This window comes from Amphibalanus amphitrite, unplaced genomic scaffold (genome assembly GCF_019059575.1).
Source record: "Amphibalanus amphitrite isolate SeventyFive unplaced genomic scaffold, NRLGWU_Aamphi_draft 000018F_arrow, whole genome shotgun sequence".
In the NCBI taxonomy this organism is placed as follows: domain Eukaryota; kingdom Metazoa; phylum Arthropoda; class Thecostraca; order Balanomorpha; family Balanidae; genus Amphibalanus; species Amphibalanus amphitrite.
The window spans coordinates 1639270-1664235 of record NW_024881514.1 but is presented as its reverse complement, the minus strand read 5'-3'; the positions used below and the strand labels follow the sequence as shown (position 1 = coordinate 1664235).

At 52.3% G+C, this 24966-nt stretch overlaps 1 protein-coding gene across 2 annotated transcripts in view; it reads left to right on the top strand.

Annotated features, from left to right (window-relative positions):
- Positions 1–24762, top strand: part of LOC122388892 (adenosine deaminase-like) — a 90527-nt gene extending 65765 nt beyond the window's left edge. The window contains exons 1-9 of one of the 2 annotated variants that reach the window (XM_043380387.1): positions 19583–19939; positions 21088–21149; positions 21327–21452; positions 21726–21955; positions 22393–22500; positions 23138–23256; positions 23746–23915; positions 24132–24258; positions 24561–24762. In XM_043380387.1, the coding sequence (XP_043236322.1) occupies positions 19898–19939; positions 21088–21149; positions 21327–21452; positions 21726–21955; positions 22393–22500; positions 23138–23256; positions 23746–23915; positions 24132–24258; positions 24561–24659 (1083 nt within the window). In that variant the 5' untranslated portion in view covers positions 19583–19897 and the 3' untranslated portion in view covers positions 24660–24762. Of the gene's footprint in view, positions 1–19582; positions 19940–21087; positions 21150–21326; positions 21453–21725; positions 21956–22392; positions 22501–23137; positions 23257–23745; positions 23916–24131; positions 24259–24560 lie in introns of those variants that run through there. The other variant, XM_043380394.1, reaches the window with a different exon arrangement.
- Positions 24763–24966: the final 204 nt, after the last annotated feature.

Below are 24966 nucleotides of genomic sequence, written 5' to 3'. Positions count from 1 at the left end.
AGGTAGAGGACGGACCGTTCATAGCGCCGGTGAGCTATTCTCTAACCCGCGCCGGGCCGGTGCTCTGAGATTCCGCGCCGGGCCGCGGGGGGTGTTTGAACACCCCCCTTTTAACTCGGCTCCTGGGCCACGTAGCGACACGCGGTAAGCGGCAATCGAAAGAACGTCAAAAATAAGGACGAAAACACTTCGGTCATTTTTTGGGTCAGGTCAAAGGTCAGGTCACCAGAGGTCACCAAAGGTAAAATATTGACTATTTCAACATTTTGGAAACTGCCAACGGCTATCTCGGGAACCGATAGAGCTACAGCGCCGCAAAAAAGCGCATTCGATAGCCCTTTTACAGACCTTTCTGAGTAATGTTCTCAGATTTGACCTCAGGTCAACAGTTTAGCCTCCAGAGGGCAAAAACTCCAAAAATAGCCGTTTTTACGAAAAACGGTTTTTCGGCAATAACTTTTGACTCAAAAGAGCTTTGACATTACTTTTGCCAGCATCGTGTTCCTCTCGTCAAGACGCGTCGAATTAACTATAATTTGACCTTGAAAGGTCAACTTGAAAATTTGACATCAGGTCAAGGTCATGACCTGACCGGAAAAGGTCATGTTGCATATCAGCTGATCCGCAACGTCGAGCCGAACACATCTAAGGCGTTTTCAGCGCTCTAGCGCTCCTCTATCAGAAGTTAGCATCGAAAAACTGTTAGATTCTGTTCGTGACCTGAGATGACCTCGGGGACATAACGAGGGGTCACAGTTGCCATTTTCTGGTTCAGTGTGTCTATTTTACCTACATCTCGATGTTTGAGAGTGTCTAGAGTAGCGTTCGTGCAAAACAGACGCTTTTCAATTTTCTCCCATTGACTTATAATGGAGAGGCCGCAAAATTGACCTGACCTTAGGTCACCGATATCAAAATTCCGAGATATACATTTTTATAGATAGTGTTGCTCTAATCAATCGCTGAAAGTTTCAAGGCAATCGTTCAGTCGGTGTAGCTATGACGAGCATTCTTATTTTTTCTGAGGTGAGGTCACTTGGCGTGACCTGGTGACCTGACCTAAGGTGACCTGGGTCTGAAATTTTCACATGTGCGGAAAAGATGCACAAACAGGTGTGCCAAAAACGGCGGCGCTCCGCGCCGCCGTTTTTGAGATATCTGCGAAAAACCGCAAGGGGGTGTTCAAACACCCCCGGCCCGGCGCGGGCTAACTATCCCCCGGAGTCAGGGTGGCTGCAATTTTTTTTGCGCTGCCCTGGCTTGGCCGGACTGACAAAAATGTAAAAAATCAAAAAAAGTAATTCCCGAAATCCGAGGAGAAAAATAGGGGTAGCTCGTTTTTTTTTGTCCCTAAGACTGGATGTTTGAAATTCTCGCCGACTTGCCTGGCGGCGCAATGTTTGCCCCCCCTAAACTCAAATCCTAGATCCGCCACTGGGGGGCAGCTGTGTGCACTGAGCAACTTCAAGACGCTCTAAAAATGTCCTGGTGTGATCCCAGCTGCATTGTACACAGCTGGGCGCAGCTGTGGCCTGTGTGCACTGGGCAACTTCAAAACGCTCTAAAAATGTCCTGATGTAATCCCAGCTGCATTGTTCATAGCTGGGGTAGGTGTGTGCACTGAGCATTTTCAAAACTCTCTAAAAATGTCCTGTTGTAATCCCAGCTGCATTGTTCACAGCTGGGGGCAGCTGTTTGCACTGAGCAACGTCAAAACGCTCTGGAAATGTAGCATTTGGTCTGGTGTAATCCCAGTTGCATTGCTCACAGCTGGGGACAGTTATGTGTGCTGACTGATGTTAAAACGTTCTAGAAATGTGTTAAGCACTCCTGTGATTTAACTCTTCGTTAACCCTTACATCTAGTCAGTTGTCTAGGACGACACTCTTGCGCTGCTTTATCTTACCTTGCTCTTTTATATCGAGTCTTTTACTTTTTAGTACTCGTATCTAGAAGGTTCTCTCTTTTGACACACTTGTTTTATTAAAACGACGCTATGGGCGCAAAATGACCTAAGTAGTCGGCGCGCCCTAAAGCCCCAATTAACAAACAAACAGCTATGCGCACTCCCCCACGTCAAGCTTGAAAGATAACGTTGATCGTGATGTAATCCAATATGCATCATTCACAGCTGGGGGCAGCTGAGGGCAGCTGCGTTCACTGACTTACGCCAATCGCCCCTGAAAGTGTAATGTTGATTTGAATGTAATCCCAGTGTCACAGACGCAGCAGCCGGCGCCGACGCTGTAACGTTTGTGCTAGTGCCTCACGAGCGCTCTAAGGTGGACTGTATCTTTGTGTCTGCATAACTGATCGTGGCTACTGGTCCATGGCATTTAGGTGCTGGAGCCTGGCATCGCGAGACTTCTCAATGAAAATCGAGCACCGTTCCAGCTCGTGCTGACCTTCACAGACAGAACACTTCTGCTTGTGCCCCGGATTCGCGATTGTTAAGAAGGCTTGTCTTCAGACGGTCTCGTCTGTTCGTTCCTTCTTTGCTTGCCACTGATTTCTTCGACGCTCTTTTTCCCGTGGCGCAGCTTCTTCTGATCTTGGCTTGGGTCTGCCACTACGAATCCACATCCAACAGTGACGGTTTTGCGGATTTTAGCTCCAGAGAAAACTTTCCCCACTCACGTCCCAGTTCTCTCGGTAGCTTCTCCACCTTTCGCTGCAAACTATCACTGCTGTGCTGGTCTGCGTCCGCTCATGTTCTGGAGAATGGTCACGGTGCAGTGCACGGTGGCTTGGAACCTTTCCAGTGATTCTGCGTGGTCTCTACAAGCGGGTCCGGAGCGTCGAAGATGCTTTTGACTGTTGAGGTTTTTGATGATGTCATCGTTCTGACCGAAACGCTCTTCAAGCGCCTTTAGAGTCTGGTGGTAGAGGTTTCCATCGTACAGCATGTCAGATATGGTCTGCTGTGCCAGACCGCTGACTGATGACTGCAGGTGGGTGATTTTCTCCGTGTCAGAGAGGGATGGTTGGTCATGAACCAGCACCTTGAATAGCCCAACCTACCTCGGCCATTCTGACGCCTTTCCGCTGAAGGTGGGGAGAGTTAGTCTTAGAATGCTCTTTGCGAAGGCAGAAAACACGGTCCTCCATCTGTGCGCGGCACATGCTGCGGGCCTTACAGCCCTTGAATGCATGACCCCGGGTTTCTCACCTTGCGTGATTCCAATCTTTCAAATGGCTCTGCAGAACGCGCTCCCGCACGACGGGCCGTGTTATGATCTTGCTCTAAATGTGTTGATAACAGTCAAATGTTTTAACCAACCGGGGGTTTATTGGCACATACGTTTTGTCTTCACTACGACAGTTGATATGAGGCTCGGAGGGGGGGGGGGGGCACGAGGTAATTCTCAAGGTACGCGAGACCTTAAAGGGACTATCCCACCTTCTAAAATGTTGTTAAAACCAGTTAAATTGTGCCCGACTTTATAGATTGGATGACTAGGAACACGGTTCTGGCATTTATTTTTCATTAAACATCTTAGGCTTCCCAATTTCCCATATTCCAAACACAAACTTTCAAATATGTGACGTCACAGCCCAAAATTACCTCCTTCCCCAGGCCACATTACTGTCATAAAGCTGATTCTTTTTACTCTGTAGGCACCACAACAAAGTTCAGACCAAGTTTTAAGCGATTTTTCAACGAACAAACCCATTTAAATCAGAATGACTAAACGAGGTGACGTCACACTAACGGTCGCTCCATGTTGAAGATAGGGCCTTGCACAAGGCCCATTTTCAAATGAAGGGAACGAATTTCTTCAACACCAAGAGGCCGCGGGGGTTGCAACCTAGATAGATATAGAGGATTCTTCATGGCTCCGAGTGGAAGATAAGGATATCTTTTCCAAGCGGGTTACTGAAAAACCGAGCGACGAAGGAGCGAGGTTTTTCTGTAACACGCGAGGAAAAGATATCCGATCTTCCACGAGTGAGCCATGAGGAATCCTATATCTTTCTATGTTGAGGTTTATTCTTAATCAATTAAATATTATATTAAAATGCATTCATCGATGTAAAATAGATTCAGAGTAGTTTGTTCTTATTTCATAAGTTTCATCCATAAACAACCATTAAAAATGTCGTTCGGTTATTGACCCATCATCACATGAACTCTTGATTTTTCGCTATGAACCCTCGAGACCTTATCTTTGCATCTCAGAGGGATGCAGATATAACAAATTCTTATCTTTGCATCTCAGAGGAGTGCGAGATAGAAATATCCCTGCACTGTAGACCCAATGGCAAATAAACCTCAACTAGAAAGATAGTGGTTTCTGAACCTCGCAGCAAACTTGGCTATCTCAACTCAAACCCCATGTTAAAGGTGGGATAGTCCCTTTAAGAAAGGAGAGATTTGAGGGAATGGATTCAGGTTCTACAGGGAACACAATACCCCACAGAGTGAACGGGTTGACAAAGGCTTGGTTTGGGATAGGAGACAATACAAAGTAAACGTTACGGTTCTCCGGGGTGTTGATCCAGCCAGTGCGCGACACCATCTGCCCGCGCTGGGCCACGCCGGCCCGACCCTCGCTCGGTCAGATCATGTGATCTCGCCCCGCGGGCGTACGCTGGTCCCGGTCGGCGGCGCGGGCCGAGCACTCGCCGTGCCGCGTTTACATGTGGTGCCACGGGGGGGGGGGGAAGAGGAGCGACTCGATCGACACATACTACCCACACGAAAATGTTTACATTTTCGAGAAACGACATGGTACACTCGGGGGCAGATTGATGTTCCACCACTCCCTACCTATCGGGCCCCCATGGCTCAGCACTGGCTGCTGCCAGTGGCAGCACTGGCAGGCAGTGCTGACCAGTGCTGAGGGCAGGCAACACTGGCAGCAGCCAGTGCTAAGCCATGGGAGCCCGATGGGTAGGGAGTGGTGGAAGTACATCAATCTGCCCCCGAGTGTACCTAACAAAACAGACACTTCGTCAAGAACAAAATCACTCAGACACTCTGGATCACTCGATTTACGCGTCTCCAAAGCGGAGCCACACTGGAAGGTGAAAGGCGTCGCCCAGTTTCTCGTAGCCGGCTCGGTTGGGGTGGGATGCCGTCCGGTCGGTACGGTACGTATGTACCTGGTGGCCGCCGCGAGCGGTCACTGCGTCGGACCTCACTCTCACTCACCGTCTCTCCCTCTACCCCCACATCAGGTGATAAACCCTCTCCTCCATCGGCTAACAGTGGCACATTGACACATTCCACCACGTAATCGGGCGGCAAGCCAGGCGAAGTTGCCTCAGGCACATCAGGAGAGGTACGCAAAACATCACCACATGACCGGAGGTCCCTGACATGCCACGGTACCCCGTCGACTGTGGCGGTGACAGCACCGTGTCCGGACTGCTCCGTGCACCGAGACCCGGGCTTCCTGACCCACACAGCGTCCCCAACACGGTACGACGCGGGCTCGCGTGATAGATCGTCTCGGTCCTCCTCACCGGTTCCACCAGGTGTGCGCACTCGGTCACCAGGTGGGCGCACTCGGTCACACACGGGGTACACAATACACATACACTGCGCTCGCAGGTGATGATAACGCCGATACACCATCGCGAGGCATCACATTATATAAATGAACTGCCTCAGACACGGAGCACTGTTTGCGAGCAGCGATGACCTTCACCGAACGTTGGTTTCGCTCCACGATAGAGTTTCCACTCGGTCGGTGAACGGCCCTGAATCGGATCTGTACGCCCCATCCTGCCGCGAACACAGATAACTCTCTGCTGCGGAACGCGGTGTCACTGTTTGCCAGAAGTTCGACTGGGGCACCGCGCTCACAAAATATCTCATCCCGCTGCTCCGTCACACTGGCTGAGTCCGTTCGGCGCAGTGGGCGCCACACACAAAACCGCGACGGACCGCATTCAATGATTGACAAGTACGACCGGTTTCGGTAGTGCGTAATCTCTATGGCGAGTCTGGTCCAGGTTTCCTTTACCCCCAGTTCCCCGCCACGCCACTTGACGGGTGCCGGGTCCACTGGCCGACACACGTCACAGTCTGACACCACCTTTTACACCTGGCTCTGCGTGATACTCGGCGATATGTCACGACGGACAAAGTACAGAGCTCGCCGAATACGGGGGTGTCCAGCTCTGGCATGAACCTCGCTGATGGCCGACGACTCGCACGTGCCGACAGTGTCCTCCACAACACCCGCATCAGCCCCGTGAGCGTCATCTCCTCCCGCATCAGTCACTGACCCGACCACCGCAGCGGCGACTGCGGGCTCGCATACACTCGTGTCGTCTCCGCGTACCCACTCGACCGGCACCCGCGTCAGGCAGTCCGCTCTGTTGTGGGCGGTCGGCATCAGGGCTCGGGGTTACATGAGCAGAGTTAATACGCATTACAAACGGACTACAATGGTGAGCGAATAGGAAAATCCGTTCCTGATACGCATTTACTTGCTCATGTAACCCCGGTAAGGGTCACTGGCAGGTCGATGCCGAACTCGTCCACCAGCTGCTTCACCATTATCTTACCTTGCTCTTTTATATTGAGTCTTTTACTTTTTAGTCTTCGTATCTAGAAGGTTCTTTCTTTTGATACACTTGTTTTATTAAAACGACGTTATGGGCGCAAAATGACCTAAGTAGTCGGCGCGCCCTAAATCCCCAATTAACAAACAAGCAAACAACCATGTCGATGCGCCACCTGATGATCATCTCACCGTGGGCCTTGGTCTTCAGACGGGAGCGCCCGCTCAGCGCCAGTTAGTAGAGAGAACCTGCGACGTGACAGTGAGAGCGGCTTATATTTAACATGAGCAAGTGCTCGTGTAGGAGCGGCTTGAGTCCCAAAGTGTCCTCCCTCGTCCCCAACGTCACTCTCTTCTTCCTCCGCGCTCCCCGAGCTGGTCGACACTGGGCTGTGATCGAGTGGGCCCGGTCGGTGTTTGCTCCTTTGGAGTCTCAGCCAGTTGTCCACTTGCTGCCCAGGGTTGGGTGGGTGCTCAGCACCATCTTGTTGTTGGATTTCTTCAGGCAGAGCTTCTTCTGGCCAAACATATTCGGGTATATGTCGTTTTAGGCGGTTGACGTGAACACGGTGGATCTTTCCACGTCTGCTCGGGTGTTCTATGTGGTAGTTTAACGGCCCTACGACTTTGATGACTCGGTATCCTGGTTTCCAGGATGGGTGGAGCTTTTTGGTCTGTCCCTCAGTCACTCTTTCATCCAGGAGGAGAACTTCGTCTCCCACCTGGAAGTGTCGCTCTCGACTTCGCTTGTCATGGTGGTGTTTTTGCTTATCTCGAGCGTTCTTCAGTCAGATGAGATTGCACGTCAGCGAATGTCTGGTGCATGCGCACGACCATGCCGGGCTTGATGTGCTCCACTTCTGTTGCGGGGTCCGGAAAATCCAGCCGTCTGCTCTTCAGCCGGAGGTCGAGTGGCGCACGACAGGGCCTCCCGAACATCAGGTAGAACGGTGTTTCACCTGTGCTTTCCTGGGCTGCATCCCGGTAGGCATGCAAGAGGTATGGGAGGTAACTATCCCAGTCGCGCTGATGGTGCTCCACACAACCTCTCAGGATTGAGGCCAGAGTTCGATTAAATCTCTCACAGAGCCCGTCAAATTGCGGATGATATGGGGTGGTGAACAAATGCGCGGCTTGAAGGAGTCTGCACATCTCCTTAATGAAATTGGATGTAAAATTTGTTCCGTTGTCGGTAATGATCCGTTCGGGGAGGCCGTATTCCAGAAATTTATTTATGAGTACTTCTGCCGTAGTTTCAGCCGTTTGGCCTTTGGTGGCTTCTGCGAGGACGTACCGTGTCGGGTAGTCAGTGAGTACCACCACGTACTTCTTGCCCGATTTTGTCTGAGGCAGAGGCCCGAGCACGTCAACAGCCACCGTGTGCCACGCCCCAAGTGGTTGAGGCATGTCTCCAAGAGGGACTTGCTGTCTTTGTTCACGATCCTTGCTTTGATACGTCGGACAGCCCGAAATGTATTTGTTGCAGATGGTGTACATGTTTCTAAAGAAGAAGCTCCTTTTCAAATTTCCGAGGGTGTTGCCTGCCTTGAGGTGTCCAGAATGGGCGTCCTGTACCGCTGATTTTACCAGGACTTGGGGTAGCACCACCTGCCCCCTCTCCTCCCCGTGTTTGGTGCTGCTGACCCGCTCCAAGATATCGTCTTGTGTTATTCGGAATTGATGTCTTCGTGCCCACGAGGGGAGCTCTCTTCCTTGTGCTACGGCCTCTCTCAGCTGATGACAGTCGCGGTCATCCTTCTGGAGATCAGCGAAGGTCCGTCTTCCCATTCCCGTTGGGGTGGTTTTGACCGCTCCGTCTCCTTCACAGTGCCCCGGGTTCTGGTCTTCTGCTGCCCCTTGATCCTGCTGGGCCTGTCTTCGAGTGATTACTGCCATGACACCCAGCATGTCCTCCGGGGCTTCTCCTGTTCCTTCCCCTTCGTTGCAGTTCCTCCCTTGCTCTTGACCCGTTTCTTCTTCCCTTCCTTTGTGTCGCCTCTCTCCTTCGTACATTCGTGATAGGAAGTCTGCATTCCGGTGCTGCTTTCCGGGTTTGTATGTTATTTTGAGGTCGTACTCCAGCAGCGCCATACGCCACCGCTGAAGTCTTGCATTCGGGTTCTCCAGGTCCTGTAGCCATTTCAAGGCCCAGTGGTCCGTAACCACCTCCGTTGGACGTCCCAGGATATATTCTCTGAACTGGCGAGTGGCCCACACAAGAGCGAGACACTCAAGCTCACAGGCCGAGTAGTTCTCCTCCAGTCGGGTGGTACGTCTCGAAGCGTAGCTGATGACCTTCTCCTTGGGGTCTCCTTCGTACTGCTGTCCGAGCACCGCACCCAATCCGGTTGAGCTCCCGTCGGTCATGAGAATGAACGGCTTTGAAAAGTCTGGGAGCGCCAGCACTGGTTCGCTGGTGAGAGCATCCTTCAAGTCTTTGAACGCCTCTTGCTCCTTGGGGCCCCATTGGAAGGGTGTGTTCTGCTTAGTGAGTTCCGTGAGAGCCCAGTGTCGCGGAGGCACCGAAGGCGAGAGGCAAGGTCCGAACTGGCCGAGAGGTGTATTCAGAATGAGAACAGTTCGTCAGCGTCGTTGTCGGCGCAGAGCAGCCGTGGTTACAGGATACCGGCCGGTCCACCGACCGAGGGCTATATTTGGGTCGGCGGCCGGGCCATGACGCGTTGGGGGAGCGCGCCTCCGAATGACAGCGGGCTCGAACGTGTGTTCTCTTTATCACGATATAAGAGAAAGAAATTGGTCCCACACCAGGCCCGCCTGCTGAAGTTTTTCACAAAGCTTTGATAGTACGAAGCCATCCCCAGGAAACTACGTACTTCCTTGACAGTTGAGGGGGCGTCCAGGGCGCAGATCTTGCTGATGTTTTCGGGGCCGGGGCGGAGCTGTCCGGGTGAGATGAGGTGACCCAGGTATTGGACCTGTTCCTTTGCGAGCACGCATTTTGATGGTTTTAGTTTGATGCCAGCTTGTTTTAGGCGCTCGAAGACGAGGCGTATGTGCTCCAGATACTCATACAAGTTGTTGGAGAAGACGATGATGTTATCGATGAAACAGTGACAAAATTTTCCTGTGTATCTTGAGAGCACGTGAGCCATGAGGCGCTGATAGGTAGCCGGCGCGTTGCGGAGTCCATATGGCACCCGGAGGAAGTGGAAAAGGCCAAGAAAACACCGAAATGCTGTCTTTGGACGGTCCTCTTCTGCCACACTGACTTGCCAGTAGCCTTGCTGGCAGTCGAGACAGCTGAAAATCTGGGTCCCGCCGAGTGTGTCAAAGATCTCGCTTCTGGCCAGCCAGGCCAGAGGGTAATGGTCTGCCTTGGTAACTTCATTGAGGCCTCGGTAATCGACGCAAAACCGAGTTTCTCCAGGCTTTTTTGGCACTAGGCGTAGGGTGATATCGATGGTTCAATAACCGCGAACTCGTCCCGACACGGTTCGTCGGAAGGTCATCTCAGGCTCAAAAGAAACGGTATATACCATTCGAAAGCTGACAGTGAGCTGAATCCAAAAATGTATTTTTTATCAAAATCGATCGATGGCCTTTTTTGAAAATTGCGTTTTTGTAAAAACTTAATAATCTTTTATTCAACGGGCTGTCCCGGACATTCTTGAAAACATAAGCATGTATTTTTGAGTTCCAGTGAAAGCTGAACGCCAAAAGAACAATATTTAGCGAAGCAATATTTCCAAACATTAATATGCGTCTCCCACAGCCGACAATAAGGCGCAATCACACATCTCAGTGTCACGATGGACCAAAGTCAGCCACACAGAAGCATAATATGACCCTTATCGACTCGCAGACCCGGCGCTCTCGGCCCGCCTGACCGGCCACGGAAAGAACGTTCGGCTCTCGTTCTACTAAACAAATGTAATATTTACCACTTTAACTGTCCACATCGCTATTAAAGTTACTCAGGATACCTGTGAAGAAAATTCATTGTTCTGCTTGATTTACAACATGCTTTAATTTACATTTTTCTTATACATGTTTTGTTCCATCCAGCTGCGATCAGTACCCGCGCAGGGGAAGTGAGCGGGGTTTCACTGTCAGAGGCTGTACTGGTGACAGCTGCTCGGCCGTGCGACCGGTCAAAGGTTACCCTGCCCCGCCGGGCGCTACCCCCACTCCACCCGAGCTGAGGCCGTTGCAGCCTCTGACATTTCAGCGCGGCCAATTTTCCTTATATGGGCATGATACCAAGCTCAATTGAGCAAAGTAGACATGAACAGATGCAAATTAATGCATGATGTGAAGATGACAGAACAATGAATTTTCTTCACAGGTATCCTGAATAGCTTTAATAGCGATGTGGACAGTTAAACTGACAACTTTGACATTTGTTTAGTAGAACGAGAGCCGAACGTTCCTTCCGTGGCCGGTCAGGCGGGCCTAGAGCGCCGGGTCTTCGAGTCGATAAGGGTCATTTCACGCTTCTGTGTGGCTGACTTTGGTCCATCGTGACACTGAGCTGTGTGATTGCGCCTTATTTTCGGCTGTGGGAGACGCATATTAATGTTTGGAAATATTGCTTCGCTAAATATTGTTCTTTCGGCGTTCAGCTTTCACTGGAACTCAAAAATACATGTTTATGTTTTCAAGAATGTCCGGGACAGCCCGTTGAATAAAAGATTATTAAGTTTTTAGAAAAACGCAATTTTCAAAAAAGGCCATCGATCGATTTTGATAAAAAAATACATTTTTGGATTCAGCTCACCGTAAGCTTTCGAATGGTATACATCGTTTCTTTTGAGCCTGAGATGACCTTCCGACGAACCGTGCCGACTCTGACTCTTACTCCTCTGCGATGAGCAGGGCCGGCTACGGTGGCTGCCGGAATTGGTTCTCGGTATTAACATGGACGCGGTGGACTCGAGCCCGGAATTCCGGGCCAATCTGGCCAGGCGTGTCCGACGCCTACAGGCTCGGGTGCATCCCGACCGGCACTCGGGCGACGAATTCTTGTCGAGGTGAGTCATGGTCAGCGCTGCTTTTTCTTTCTTTACTCTTTCCTATTACCTCACTTCATTTACGTACGTGTTGTGTTCGAGTTACTTGGTAGTTTTTTAATTTGATGCTTATCTCAATCAACGCACCCCTTATTATTTAGCGCCATAATTCTGGTCCCGCATTCGATTCAATTATAGTGATCTATTCTAATCCCTCCCGTACCCCGGCCTGTCCGCTTACAGGGTGAACATCTGCGCTACGGTACTCCGGGACCACGGCCCGGAGTACGTCCGCTGGGCTACGAGGCGGAATGGGCGGACCGCATTGGAAGTGGTGCGGGCAGCATTATTGCTGCTGCCGCCCTTCCAAGACCTCCCTAGCGAGGACTGAGCGCGGCTGGCCGGACTGGTAGAGCACCTGGGGACCCAACTCCGGTCCTCTGAGGCAGCCGCCTCGGAGGAGCGGCGACGGGCGAGGAGGGCCGAGGAGAAGGCTGCAGCGGCCCGCCGTGCCGCTGTCGACGCGGAGGCGGCCCGGTGTGCCCAGGAGTCCCGGGCTCGGGCCGAGACTGAGCGGCTCCTGGAGCGCATCGCCTCCCTAGAGGCTCGAGTTGATGGGCAGGAGGCGGAACTATGCCGCCAAATCCTAAGCGCGGAAGCTGCCATCAGCTCGGCCGAGACCCGAGCTGAGGAAGCTTGGACCCAAGCTCACCGGCTAACCGCTGAGGTAGCGGCGCGTCCGCCGGTGCAGCCGCAGGTGCTGCGTCAATGTTTGGAGGCGGTGGTCGACAACCGGTCGCTGACGCATGTCGTACGTCGTACAGCGCGAAAGCTCCTAAATAAAATACTCAGCTAAACGACTCTATTGTGTTGTAGGTACCGGACGTGTGTGAGCCGCGATTTACCCTCCCGTACAGCATCCGAGTCTCCAGTATTAAATAGATTGTGGTATTTCCGCGATTTATTTACAAGTTCCCACATTCGTACCCAATTTAACATGCGCACTTTAGTGTCCAGACCCTGCGCCGTCCTCGAGCTACCACTCGGACCTGACACCGCCAGTTCAGTTCAGAGGACCACCGCCGCCCAACTCGGCGCGTCACCGTCCACCCCGTGAACTGACCGCCGTCTCAGTCTTTCTCGGCTCGCCTGCGCTCGACCGCGCACCCCGGCTCTGCCTCTGTCACTGTCCCTGGTCGGCCTCCCTGTCCGCCATCGGTTCCGGCCCCGAGCGCCACCGACTCACCGCGAACTTCACTGGCGTCTGTCCTGTCGGCGCCATCTTCTTGGCCTCTTCTGGCCGCCTCACGATTACCACGACTTAAAGCAAAATAATCTCATCCTGGTCGCCACGTTGTCACATCTGGGTCTCGTGACAGACTGGCAGTTCTGGCTGACGCTGTATTCTTCTCAGTGATCAAACGTAAACACTGAACAGTACATCTGAGTACATCCGACCTTGGCCGGGGCCGTGCACCGACTGATGTAATCACCACCACAAACAGCTGACTGCCCGTAATGCTGGTCACACTAAAACGCTGCCAGTTACGGATAACGATACGACAGTCTGTTTACGATTAGGTCGAGTGCCCTGAGACAAATGGGCCTTAGTGCGCCGCAGACTCGGGCAGTCGTGCTGGGAGCGCAGCTTCGAACTCCGGCCGGAGAAAGGCAGCCGACAGGACCCGGACATCACGTCTTCGACGGACACCTGCCGGACGAACGCCTCCTCCAGGCGGGACACAAACGAGCAGACCTGACAGGCGGAGTCAGAACAGGCAGGCTCATTCCTGCTCGCGAAGTCGGACGGGAGGTTGGCTGACCCAGCCAGGTGGCGCACGGTCAGACAGAACCGGCTAATGGTGGCCAGGAACTAGTGACCCGAGGACTGGCTGAAAACTCCGCGCCCGAGCTTCTCGAACGCCTGTACGCACGGCTTGCTGTCAGTGAGCACACACGTCGGGGCTGTTGACTGAGTGATATAAGGAGCGAAATGTTTGACAGCAGTCACGATACCCAGTGCCTCGATTTCGCACCCCACCTGGTGTTTCCGCAGCTGGGCGCTGAAGAAGCTGGCCAGCTGGGTACGGCCATCGCGCGTCACGTACAGGGTAGCACCGACGCCGTGTGAGTTGCTGAAGCCATCAGTGACTATCCAAAGCTGGTCTGAGAGCCGGGGTAGTACGACGGAGCTGTGACCTTTCAGAGCGGACTGGGCTCTGGAGAATGCGGTGCGTAGCTCGTCGGACCATGAGATGACTTCAGCAGACTCTCGGCCGGCACAGGCGGCATCAAGGGGCGAGAGCATGGTGGCGGCGCCTGGAATGACACGTCCGAGCACTTTATACGCTCCGATGAAGCTGCGCATGTTTTTTACAGTGCGAGGAAGGTCACACGACGCCAGCGTGGAGACACGGTGCGGGCTGGCCGAGAGGCGGCCTTCAGACCAAATCCAGCCGAGAATGCTTACTGAGCGGGGACATATGAACGTTTTGGAAGGGGACAATCGGAGGTCAGACCGGTCAAGCGCCTGCAGAACACAGCGTCACAGCGGCCGGCGGCTGCTGTGACGTCACCGAGAGCCGCGCGGCCGAACTCGGCGGCGGCGGAGCGTAGAACTCGGGCGTCTTCGGTCGCCTGGAGCTCCGCCATAAGCGAATCCATTCACTGACTTATTTCAGGTTTAAGCGAGGCGAGCGTGCGGCTGCGCAATTCTGGGCCGTATCGTTGCTTTACGAGAGCCGGCAGGTTTTGATGCAGCAGGCTCAGCCAATGCAACGTGATAAAGTTCTCGAGCGAGGGCGACATGTCCTCATCAACTGAAGGACGGTCACCGTGGTGGGTCTGACCTGAGCAGACAGTCGTCCTTGAAGGCCGTCAGTCTCTGGTAGAGGTCCTCAGGGCGCTCATCCTGCTCCAGACGGATGGATGCAAAATCAAGGAGATGGGCTCCAGACGATTGAAAGCCGAAATGTAGCCGGATAGACTGCCATATCTGCCCCATAGATGTAGGGCTTGGTGATTGAGTTGCGCGAGATTATTGGGCAGAAGTTGGCGATCTGGCCTAGCATCAGCTCCAGCTGGGCGCTGTTCAGCTGTCACGCGCTGGGACGGCAGCACAGACTCCGGGTCGTCTGTTAACCCCCCGGTTGGACAACTGACGGCTTTCTTCTCCCAAGTGACACCTGGCTGTAGAAACTTGCAAAACATGGGGTCCAACGAGAGAGTATATGTTCGAGGTTTTGTTTCCAATTTTCGAACGATGTTAAAGTCTCCGCCTTCGTTAGCGGCCATTGTTTGGGCGCACGAGCCGCCATGTTGTTAGAAATAAGCCGCCTTCAATGCAAAGAAAACAAGGCTCACTGCACCAAATTAAAGGTAAGTCACGGTTTCGATACGTGGGTACGGCGCTGCCATCACGCCAGTGAGTAGAGAGAACCTGCGACGTGACAGTGAGAGCGGCTTATATTTAACACGAGCAAGTGCTCAACAGACGGCCGGACGCGGCCGAGACGAGACTCTCAACTGACTACCCTCCGCCAGGTATCGCCATCTACGGACACGGAAGTTAACATTTACAACAGGCCGCCAGGTGGCATCACTATCCGCAGTACGGGCTGGCGCAGAGCGTCGCTTATCCATCTGCACGGTAGCAGAGTCAGTCCTGAGGTCCAGCCGACGCATTTCCCAGGCGGTGGCGAGATTGATGCCCCGCACGGCGGCGTCCAGCTCCGCCATGTTGATGTGCGCTGTCTCGTCACGTCGCAGCCAGCAGCCGTCCTCCATGGGGTCTCCAGTCAGCGTCTCCAGCACCACTCCGGCCGCTATCGAGCTGGCATCCGTCCACACCACCGCGTGATCGCCTTCAACATGCCACCGTCCGTGAGCCGGGTCGTCGCGGGTCAGCCTACTGGCCACATAGTCAATTTGCTGCCGCAGGGTTGCATCGTCTGTTGGCTGGTCCCAACTGTTCGTCACCAGGAGGCGATTGGGTGTGCTCGGTCGTAGCCAAGTTTCGGACAGGAGCATGATGTCGAGATCTTGGCGGCTGAGTTCGTCCGACAGCTCCAGCAGTTAAGGTTTGTGACTCTGGACGTTAAGAGCTCCAATTAACGGACCGTTAATTGTTAAGTTAAGGTCAGGTCCGGCGCACAAGTGCGCGCGGAAAACACCCCCGCTGGGGCGAGGAGGGGCGGCGCGGCGGCCTGCTCGGCTGACCTACCGGCCGCCGACCACACGGCTGGCGAGACGGGTGGTCGGACATTTTTGGCGGTCACACCCAGTTATATTATTTACGTCTCCCCTCGCTCGCCGTTTGGGCAGCAGGTAGCGACGTGTTCCGCTCCTGGCAATGCTGTCGGTGCGACTGAGGCGCTGGGACCGTTCTATCAGATCAGGAGTACGTTTGCAGAGCTTTCATGGTGCCGTGTGCCGTTTGTGTTTCGAGTGCGGCTTTTACAGCACTCGCCCTACTTCAGTTGCAGCTCCGCAGCTTGGCCTCGTCAAATCCCTTATCTCCCAGATGGGGACAGCCCTTCACTAGCTGGTTCGCCTCACAGCACTTATCACCTTATACATCATTAGCAATGCAGCAATCACATTTGACATTACTCTACATATGGGTTTCGCGCAGTACGCAGGCCTGCCGCCTCCATCATGTTCACGATGCCAAGTTCGCCGCGTGACGCAGTCACCACTGTTTTTTTGTCATGCTGCGGTATCACCACTCATCTTGATCAGTGCGTGTGCAACGCCAATGTTCTTATTCGCTCCGCGACACGACTAAATCGACACTTTGTCCCGTGAGCCATGCGCGGTCAACTTGTACCCTGGAGAGAGCGTGGCGAGACCTATCTGTAAGAATCTTGGCGAGATCTACTTCTTTCATGTGTTTCTGTAGTTCCTGAAAGTATTTCCCCGACCGGGACCTTCTCAACGTTGCAAAAGGAGGGGGAGCACTTGTGCGCCTGTAGCTGTGAAAGTTAAAACGCCTTAACGATCATCCCAATTGAATATACGTTTACTGACCCTTCGCACCGGAGCTTTCTGTTTCCAGGAGTGCGTGACTCCGGATGGTGGCACTTCGCTGCAATGATAACGGCAGACCCTGAGGCCCTGCCGAGGCAGCTCTGGTTTATTCGATGGATGGACGCTCATCTAGTTGGCGTGGTAAGCACACGTACTGGTGTAGCAGTCCATATATCGATACGCTGATGCCACTTCAGTGGTCAAGGCAGTAGGCACTATTGTGCACCAAACTGATCGTCTTCAGCTTGATGCGCTACACCAATCGACGATAGAACCCATTTCTAGCTTTAAAGTTTCATCTTTTACTGGCTGTTTTATAATAATAATAATGATAATAATAATAAAACGCTCGACGGACTAGCTATGATTGATACTTGTAATTATGTCTGTTCGCAGAAATGGCCTTCTGAAGTTCTGTGATCGTATCTGTTGCGGTTAATGGAGAGAGGTCAGACGCGTTGCACCAGACACCCCTCCAGACGTCCTGGAATCGATCTGCGCTGAGGGAAACGGTGCAGCTCGTGGATGGTGGTCCGGAGAAGAAGAGAGCCAGGGATGTGGGAGAGGACCATGAAGAGAGCGCAGCTATGAGTAGGACGGCGAGATGGCGGGAAGCAGGGTCGCTGCCCGCGGCGTCCTTAGGCCCCAAGTCATCATCATCATCCGGGAACGTAGACCGACGGTGGTCTGTCTCCGTAAGAGGACGATTGAAGTGCTGTGATTCCGGATAGTGTCAGCTTCAAGAAAGCAGCGGTTGAACAGGCGGTTTTAAAGGCAGGCTGGTGATAAAAATGTTTTTTTTTTCGTTTGATGGCGGGTTGTTCCGGTCTGCCAAATGTCCTGACTCCCATGGTGCCCCCTCGGGTTAAATGTGGTCATTTGTATTTGCAATTTGATTATGCATGTGTGCAACGAGCACGGGCATTGGAACACATTGCGTCATACGACGGTTTTATCTGGGTGTTTACAGACGGCTCGAAAACGGAGGACGGCGTCGGCTGCGCTTTCGTGGCTGGTCGCGACACGCGCACTTTTTCATTGCCTTCCTCTGCCTCTGTTTTCTCATCCGAGCTCGTTGCAATCGAGAAGGCTTTGTGTTTTATCGAGGTGTCTGACAACTTGTCTTATCTCATTTTATCGGATTCTCTCAGCAGCCTGCTGGCTATACGGAGGTTTAACCCAGACAATCCGATAGTCCAAGACATTTTATCTCGGCTCACGTCGGTGGAGCAGTCAGGCAAAACTATTAAGTTTTGCTGGATTCCAAGCCATGTGGGTATAACTGGCAATGAGCTCGCCGACGCGGCCGCGAGACGCGCGGCCGCGGCTCCATGCCTTCGGCGTTTGCCCCTGCCGGCTCGTGATTTTTACCCAGCCATCCAAACCTTCACGATGTCAAGCTGGCAGGCAGAGTGGCATCTCCAAGGATCTGGGAAGCTGCGGAGCGTAAAGCCTACCTTGGAGCCCTGGCAGTCTTGCTTCCAAAGCAACAGGCACCAGGAAGTGGCCCTCTGCAGATTACGTATTGGTCATAGGTACGTACGCGACTCATGGCTATCTCCTCCGTGGAGAGGAACAACCCACATGCAGTCGGTGTGCCGTGCCTCTCACTTTCTCACACGTGCTTTTATCTTGTCCTCTCGCTGAACCGAACCGGACACGCTATCTCGGGCGCATCGCTCCGGATACCACTATCCGCCACCTTCTGGGTGACGACTCACCCTGGGTTTTATCCGGCTACATTTTTTCATTTATCCGTTCGATCAACTTCCAAGTGATTTACTCGACCTGACATTAAATCCAACTAGTCCTCTCTAGTCCTTACATCTAGTCGGTTGTCTAGGACGACAGTCTTGCGCTGCTTTATCTTACCTTGCTCTTTTATATCGAGTCTTTTACTTTTTAGTCTTCGTATCTAGAAGGTTCTCTCTTTTGACACACTTGTTTTATTAAAACGATGTTATGGGCGCAAAATGACCTAAGTAGTCGGAGCGCCCTAAAGCCCAAATTAACAAACAAAGATTATGAGCGTCTGCCGTAACTGTAACGACGTTCACCGTTTCTACCGACTTCGTCCGACTCTAGGTGTCGAGTTCCTCGGATTTTGACGAGATCTGCGGGTTAGTTCGGAAGGAAGATATGTAGCTAGCAATGCTGACACGGATCGAGGGGTGTGATTCATGCTGTGATTTTACTTGTGAGACACTACTAAAAAATACTTACTACTTATTACTGGATTGTGGGAAAGACGAGCTTTTCTTTTTGTGGCCTATGTAAACGGTATCGTCGCCTGTTTTAGTCAGGCGATATGGAGAATGGCAACATCTCAACGTGCGCGTATTTCGTGTGTATTGATTTTGTATTCGCTGGTTACAATACTTACCTAATTCGGTTGTATAATGGCGTAGTGCTGAAGCACAGGCCTGTAACAGGCTAGTGCAAAAAGTAGCGGAGCAGCCAGTGTTGCGTTATGGTTGCTCGTGATTTGTGTTCATTGCTTATCTTTTATTTTTATACCATGTGTTGTGAAATAAATTTGAGGCAATAGAGAATGTCTTTTTATGAGGAGAATAACGTCAACTGCGTAATACTACATCATAGATAAAGCCAGTGACTAAATCTCTTGGCTTTGTGAATGCGCCTTTCAAGGACGCTCCGTCATGGTCCATTGTCTCTTCCATCCCGCCCAAAACATGGGCCCTTGTCCTTGGTTTCGGGAGCGACCTTCAGATCTAGTGCTGACACTGCCGACTCTGGGCGTCCTGTGCGAAGTGAGTAGCGACGGTTCGCACACAAATAGGTGATCATCTGAAGGCAGACAATGTAAGCAAGCTAGTTCTTATTGCGAATCGGGATGCTTGGATAAATAATAGGCCGCTTCGTCCGGGCCCTGAAGCTCTGCAGGGCCAGGATGGTTGTGAAATGTCTACACATCTCAGAAAACCATGAGAACAAGTTTAATAAAATAATTCTCAGACATGTCGCATCCCTCGTAACTCGTTAGTGGTTGCATTAGGTCATCTACAAAGATCTGCGTATCATCTTTGATCTTATTCTAATTCTACACCAATGCACTGCATATGCACTTGCCGATTCATACGGAGATAAATCGCCTTTATATCGTTAAGGACGGTGCTGCCGCTACTCTGCTAAACGCGTCGCATATGCCTGTCTCTACTGGACATGTCCTCTTCAGTGCTTATCGAGTGCGATTGACACAAGTGGTGGCGGGCGGCGGCGGATGGGAGGGCAGTATCCGGTCGGCGGGGAGGGGAACGCCGACCGGCCGACCGACCGACGCCGCCACCAGTCGTCGGCCAACAGTGGGGAGAGCCGCAGCGACGCCGCCACGCGCCCCGGTCCCAGGCACGCGCTACCAGAGTCATGGAGGTCACTGAGAGAGTCGCCAACCCCGCCAAGTGCCGGGTAAGTTCAGTCATTCCATCACCCTGGGGTTCATTCACGCCTTTCAAATTGCATTCATTCGGATTTAATTCGTCCGTTCAAGGTTTACAGATAAGAAGCCTAAACAGGCTTGAGGCTATTGATGTAAAAAACAGATATACCTACCTAAATATGTGAAGGTGCTATCATTCTGAAGTTATTGATCAAACATGCATTAGCAGTGACCGTGTTAGCTGTGGCTAATCGAATCGAATGGAAGTGCAATTATTGACTGACCGTGATAGGACTATCTGAGGTGATCTAACCTGCGGCCATAGGCGGTGGAACGGGGGGTGGGGTGGGGGCACCGTGCCCCCTTTGATTTTGGCATTTTAACATTAAGCTCTATGGGCGTTGCATGGAAAGAATGGGACCAAAAGTCGGCAGTGCCCCCCCCCCCTTAATTGAAGATGTTCCGCCGCCACTGCCTGCGGCTGAAGTGTTTGATGTTGGCAGACACGCCTGCAGGTCACCTATCGCCCTCATGGGGCGTCGGTACGCACTACGCAGGAGACGCGATAAGTGTCACTAAAGGCCGATAGCGATGGAGGAGGCGGGAGCGATGTGACCTTTTGAAGCTGGTATCGATGCTCGCTGGTGAAGTTGTCAAGCATCGCTGGTATCGATGCTTGACGTTCAAAAGGTCAACCACGGAACCCATCCTATCTCCTCCTTGGGCATTCTCCTTCCCCACAAACCTGTTTTGAACACACTGAAAGGGCCTAGCCTCCGAAAAAGGCCATTGGCTGTCGGCTTTGACAAGCCCCGCCGCCGCGCTGAGCGAACACGTGGGGTGGGGTGACAATTCGTCTACACACGCGGCGGCGGCTTCCCACAGACGCCAAACAGACACATTTGATGAGGAATGGAGGGGAGGTGTAACGATAAACAGACGCCCAAGATCCACTGGAGTGGCTTTGTGATAACGGGACACGCCGACTATTAGAGCGTCGCAGAGTACAAGCGACCTAAATAAGGGCGACTTACTTCGTAGCACCGCAAAGGAGACATCCCGTACATGAAATAGGCGTACCTATTCAACACCGTGGACGCTTCACCCATTCAATAACTGCCTCACGCTAAGGTAGATGACGTTTTGACCCGCTGATTTGTGTATTCTCTGCACGCAGGTGCACCTCCACATTCACCTGGATGGCGCCATCCGCCCCTCCACCATCTGGGAGCTGAGCAGGTCAGAACCGCCCACACACTCATCTGGGGTCCCTGCCCTGCGTGTCACTGATGAGGTATCTCATATGTTCACTCGTGAATTTGTCGAGTAATTAAAATGCTTGGCACTATCCAAGACCTTCAGATCAAATTGTGCACGTGACTTGTGTTTGAGTACTGATCCCTGTAACTTTTTCAGACAGAAGAAGTTGCCGCTGCCTGGAAACGGTAGTCTAAGAGAGCTGGAAGAAGCGCTGCAGATTCACTCGCCGCGGGACTTGGCCTTCTTCCTGGCGAAATTCAGATGGATCTGCCCAGCTGTCATGTAAGAGCTCGCTAAATCGCTGACGTTTGTTTAGTAACTGAACTATCATGTGGCTCACTCTAACCTTAATCGTATAGTGAGCCGACTAACGTTTACCTACGCTTGGCTTGGTTTCCTTCATTCAACCAACAGCTGATACCATTCGTACTTCGTAGTCACATTGTTCCCGGTTTCTCTGTGGAAGTGGCGTCAGCATTACGTGTACCTATATGTAAAAACCCTACGTCTCTGTCTTCACACTCACTTACCTTGTGCTCTCAATCGTCGCTGCAGGGGTGACCTGGCCGCGATCGAGCGCGTGGCGTTCGAGTTTGTCGAGGACGAGGCTGGTAACGCGGTGCTGTACACGGAGCCGCGGTTCAGCCCGCACCTGCTGGTGGGCGCCGGCGGCCAGGTGACGGCCCGCCAGGTGACGGAGGCGGCGCTGCGCGGCCTGGCGCGCGGTCAGCAACAGTTCGGCGTCACCGCCCGCCTCCTGCTCTGCTGCATCAGGGGAATGACAGGTCAGTGGAGTGGCCAAATCAGGTGCAGATCCTGGTCCTGGCTGTTATCTCTGGAAAATCTGGATATTTTGACGCCTCTAGATGCCCAAATTTACCGGGGATGCGTAACAGGACACGGTCCTTTTAACTCCCAGGTCGTTTGCCAGGGTCTGTACTCTGTACCCCCATCAGCTGCAGGCCATTATGTTCGAAGCAGGAGTCTGCTGCGTCGGACGTCGGATTCGTATCAATATGATTCCAGACTCCATTACTGGAAGTCTGATACGCTTGAAACTGAGATGGGAGAAAGGCAATGTGGCATGCGTGTCATTGTCGAATGCCTTTACAGAATGGTCGAAGTGTGAGTAATAACTTTGTATAAGAACACCCGATAAACCACAAAGTAGCCGTCTACCAGGCACCTAACAGCGATTCGTAACACCGCACGTCGTTTACAGAATTCTACAGCGAGACGTTAGAGCTGTGTACGGAGTTCCGGGACAAGGGAGTGGTCGGAATGGACATCGCCGGAGACGAGGCGTCGGCCACTACCAAAGACGGCGACGGTGAGTGGGCAAAACGACCTCCCCGGCGTCATCTGTGCTTTTGCTTCCTACTGTATTAAAACCAAGACTATCTAAACTAAACCAACACGTTAAGGTGTGACTTGCGTCACCAGTCTTTGTGCAAACCGTCAACTCATGGCTGCAGGAATAAGGCCGTTACACACAGACCATGATTCTGAAACGGTACTCGACGGAAATACCGATCGGGGGGGGGGGGGGCGAGCCACGAGTCTGATGCAACTGACAATGCTGCAATACGATACAAACTACAAAGCAATATCCGAGAAGTTCGCTAAATCAGTCAGCTTCAGGGCTACTACCGGTTGGCGAGCATGATGTAATACGCGAGTCATCCCGAGATAAAGACCCGCCTGGCGCCTCAGGTCATTTGGTACATCGAGATGTGAATACTTCATATAAATAGTTTATCAGTTACACGGCAGAAGCAAAGTATCTAAGCGATTAGAGACAGTGTTTGCGGCACACTTCGCGTCCATGAGCGAAGAGCATAGCAGTTGGAATTGTTATGATCGTGACCTGAGTAGGCTGACCAGTGGCCTGGACATGACCTAGTTCGCTGACCGGTGACCTGAAGGTGACCTTTGCTCGCTGACCGGTGGCCTGGGCGCACCCACAGCTCACAGCTGCGAACAGATGCTAGAGCCGGAGCTGAAGCTGTTCCAGGAGGCGGCCCGCCGCGGGATCCACCGCACCGTACACGCTGGAGAGGCGGGACCCGCCTACATGGTACAGGTGGTGAGTACTTAGTAGTACCGGTACATGTACCGGAGTCGCAGAACCCGCCTACATGGTACTCTTTGGCGAGTTTAGTACTGGTAAATGTACCGTAGAGGCGGGGCCCGCCTACATGGTACAGGTGGTGAGTACGGGATACATGGATGTCAGCCTGGGACATCAGCTGTCTTCAGGGACAGGGAAAGGGCAAAGAGCTGGAAGTAGGATAGAGCGGAGTCGTCAGTCATGCATAAGGGTTAAGGCTGAAACAGCAGACTCTTTGCAAGCGAGAGCCTATTCAAATTCATTAAATAAATCATGCACGCGTTAATCATCCGCACGTCCTCCCTGTGTACCAATGCGAGCGCAATTTAATGTATTTGAATAGGCCTCGCATCCGATTTCCTGACTGCGTAAAGAGTCTGTTTCATCATTTACAAGGACTACGTGCAGGCCGAGATGGTCCATAGATCTCGCATTCCAACGTCCCGTTCCCACTGCGGTTTCCAGGCGCTCGATAAGATGCACGCCGAGCGGATCGGTCACGGCTACCACGTGCTGGAGGACGAGGAGCTGTATAGACGCTGTATCAAGGAGCGCGTCCACTTCGAGTGCTGCCCCTCCTCCAGCTACCTGACAGGCGCCGTGTCACTCACACAAACCAAGCACCCGGTCCAAAGGCGAGTGTGTCTAGAGCGTCATGGAAAATGTTGTGCGTCAAAAGTATGTCAAAAAGTTTAGTATAATATTATTTTTGATGGATATAAATTCCTAGAGTAAACACTAAACATTTGAACAGACAGTTGAACATTTGAGACAGCGATGGATTCACCTTGCGTCGATGTATAACAAATGTCATAGCTGGGCGTAGTTAATACCTTCTTTCCGTACGGCAGATTTTATGAGGACGGCGCCAGTTTCTCGGTGAACCTGGACGACCCGACCGTGATCCAGGCGGACATGGACACTGAGTACAGCCTGCTCCGCCGAATGGGCTTCAACGAGGCCATGTTTGCTACCATGGTGAGTGGCCGTCAATTCGTCGACGCGATGGGGACAAATGAAAAATACCCGTGACGGGAGTACGTTAGATTGCCATCGTGGGCATGGAGAGCAACGCCAGCTGCAGACCCACGCGTGCTGGGAAAACTGATCAGTTGATCTTATTGTGAACTTCTCGTAGACGCTTCTATGTATCTTTGTATTTGGACCGTGGGCACTAACTACTCAATGAATCGGTTCGCCACCCCAGCATTCGGCCGAATATCATTCCTGAGTTCCGTCTTCCTGCGTTCCATCGACTGAAAAGCACGGTGCTTTTTCAGAATTTCAACGCAGCGAAAGCAAGTTTCCTGCCCGATAGCGAGAAGAAAGAACTGCTGAAGAAGCTTCGCGAGGCTTTCGGTGTGCCGGAAACTGAATAACGACAGAACGCACACCGTTGATACATTCCTACCTTATCGTGAACTGCATGCTACGTGTACCGTCACTGCTGATTAATGTGAAATACAATCGTTACTGAGCATACGTTCCACTGTTTCAGACGAGATCATTCAGTGCAAATTTTGGTGTACAATGGGAGACATGAGAATCGCACGGGTCCCAGAAATTTGTGGGTGATCATCTGCAAGCGATAGTGATGTAGCAATGCTTCCAGGATGTGTGGTCAAAAATATCCTCCCGCCCATGAAAATGTTGAAATTCAACAGACGATTAATGTTTTCCGGCGCC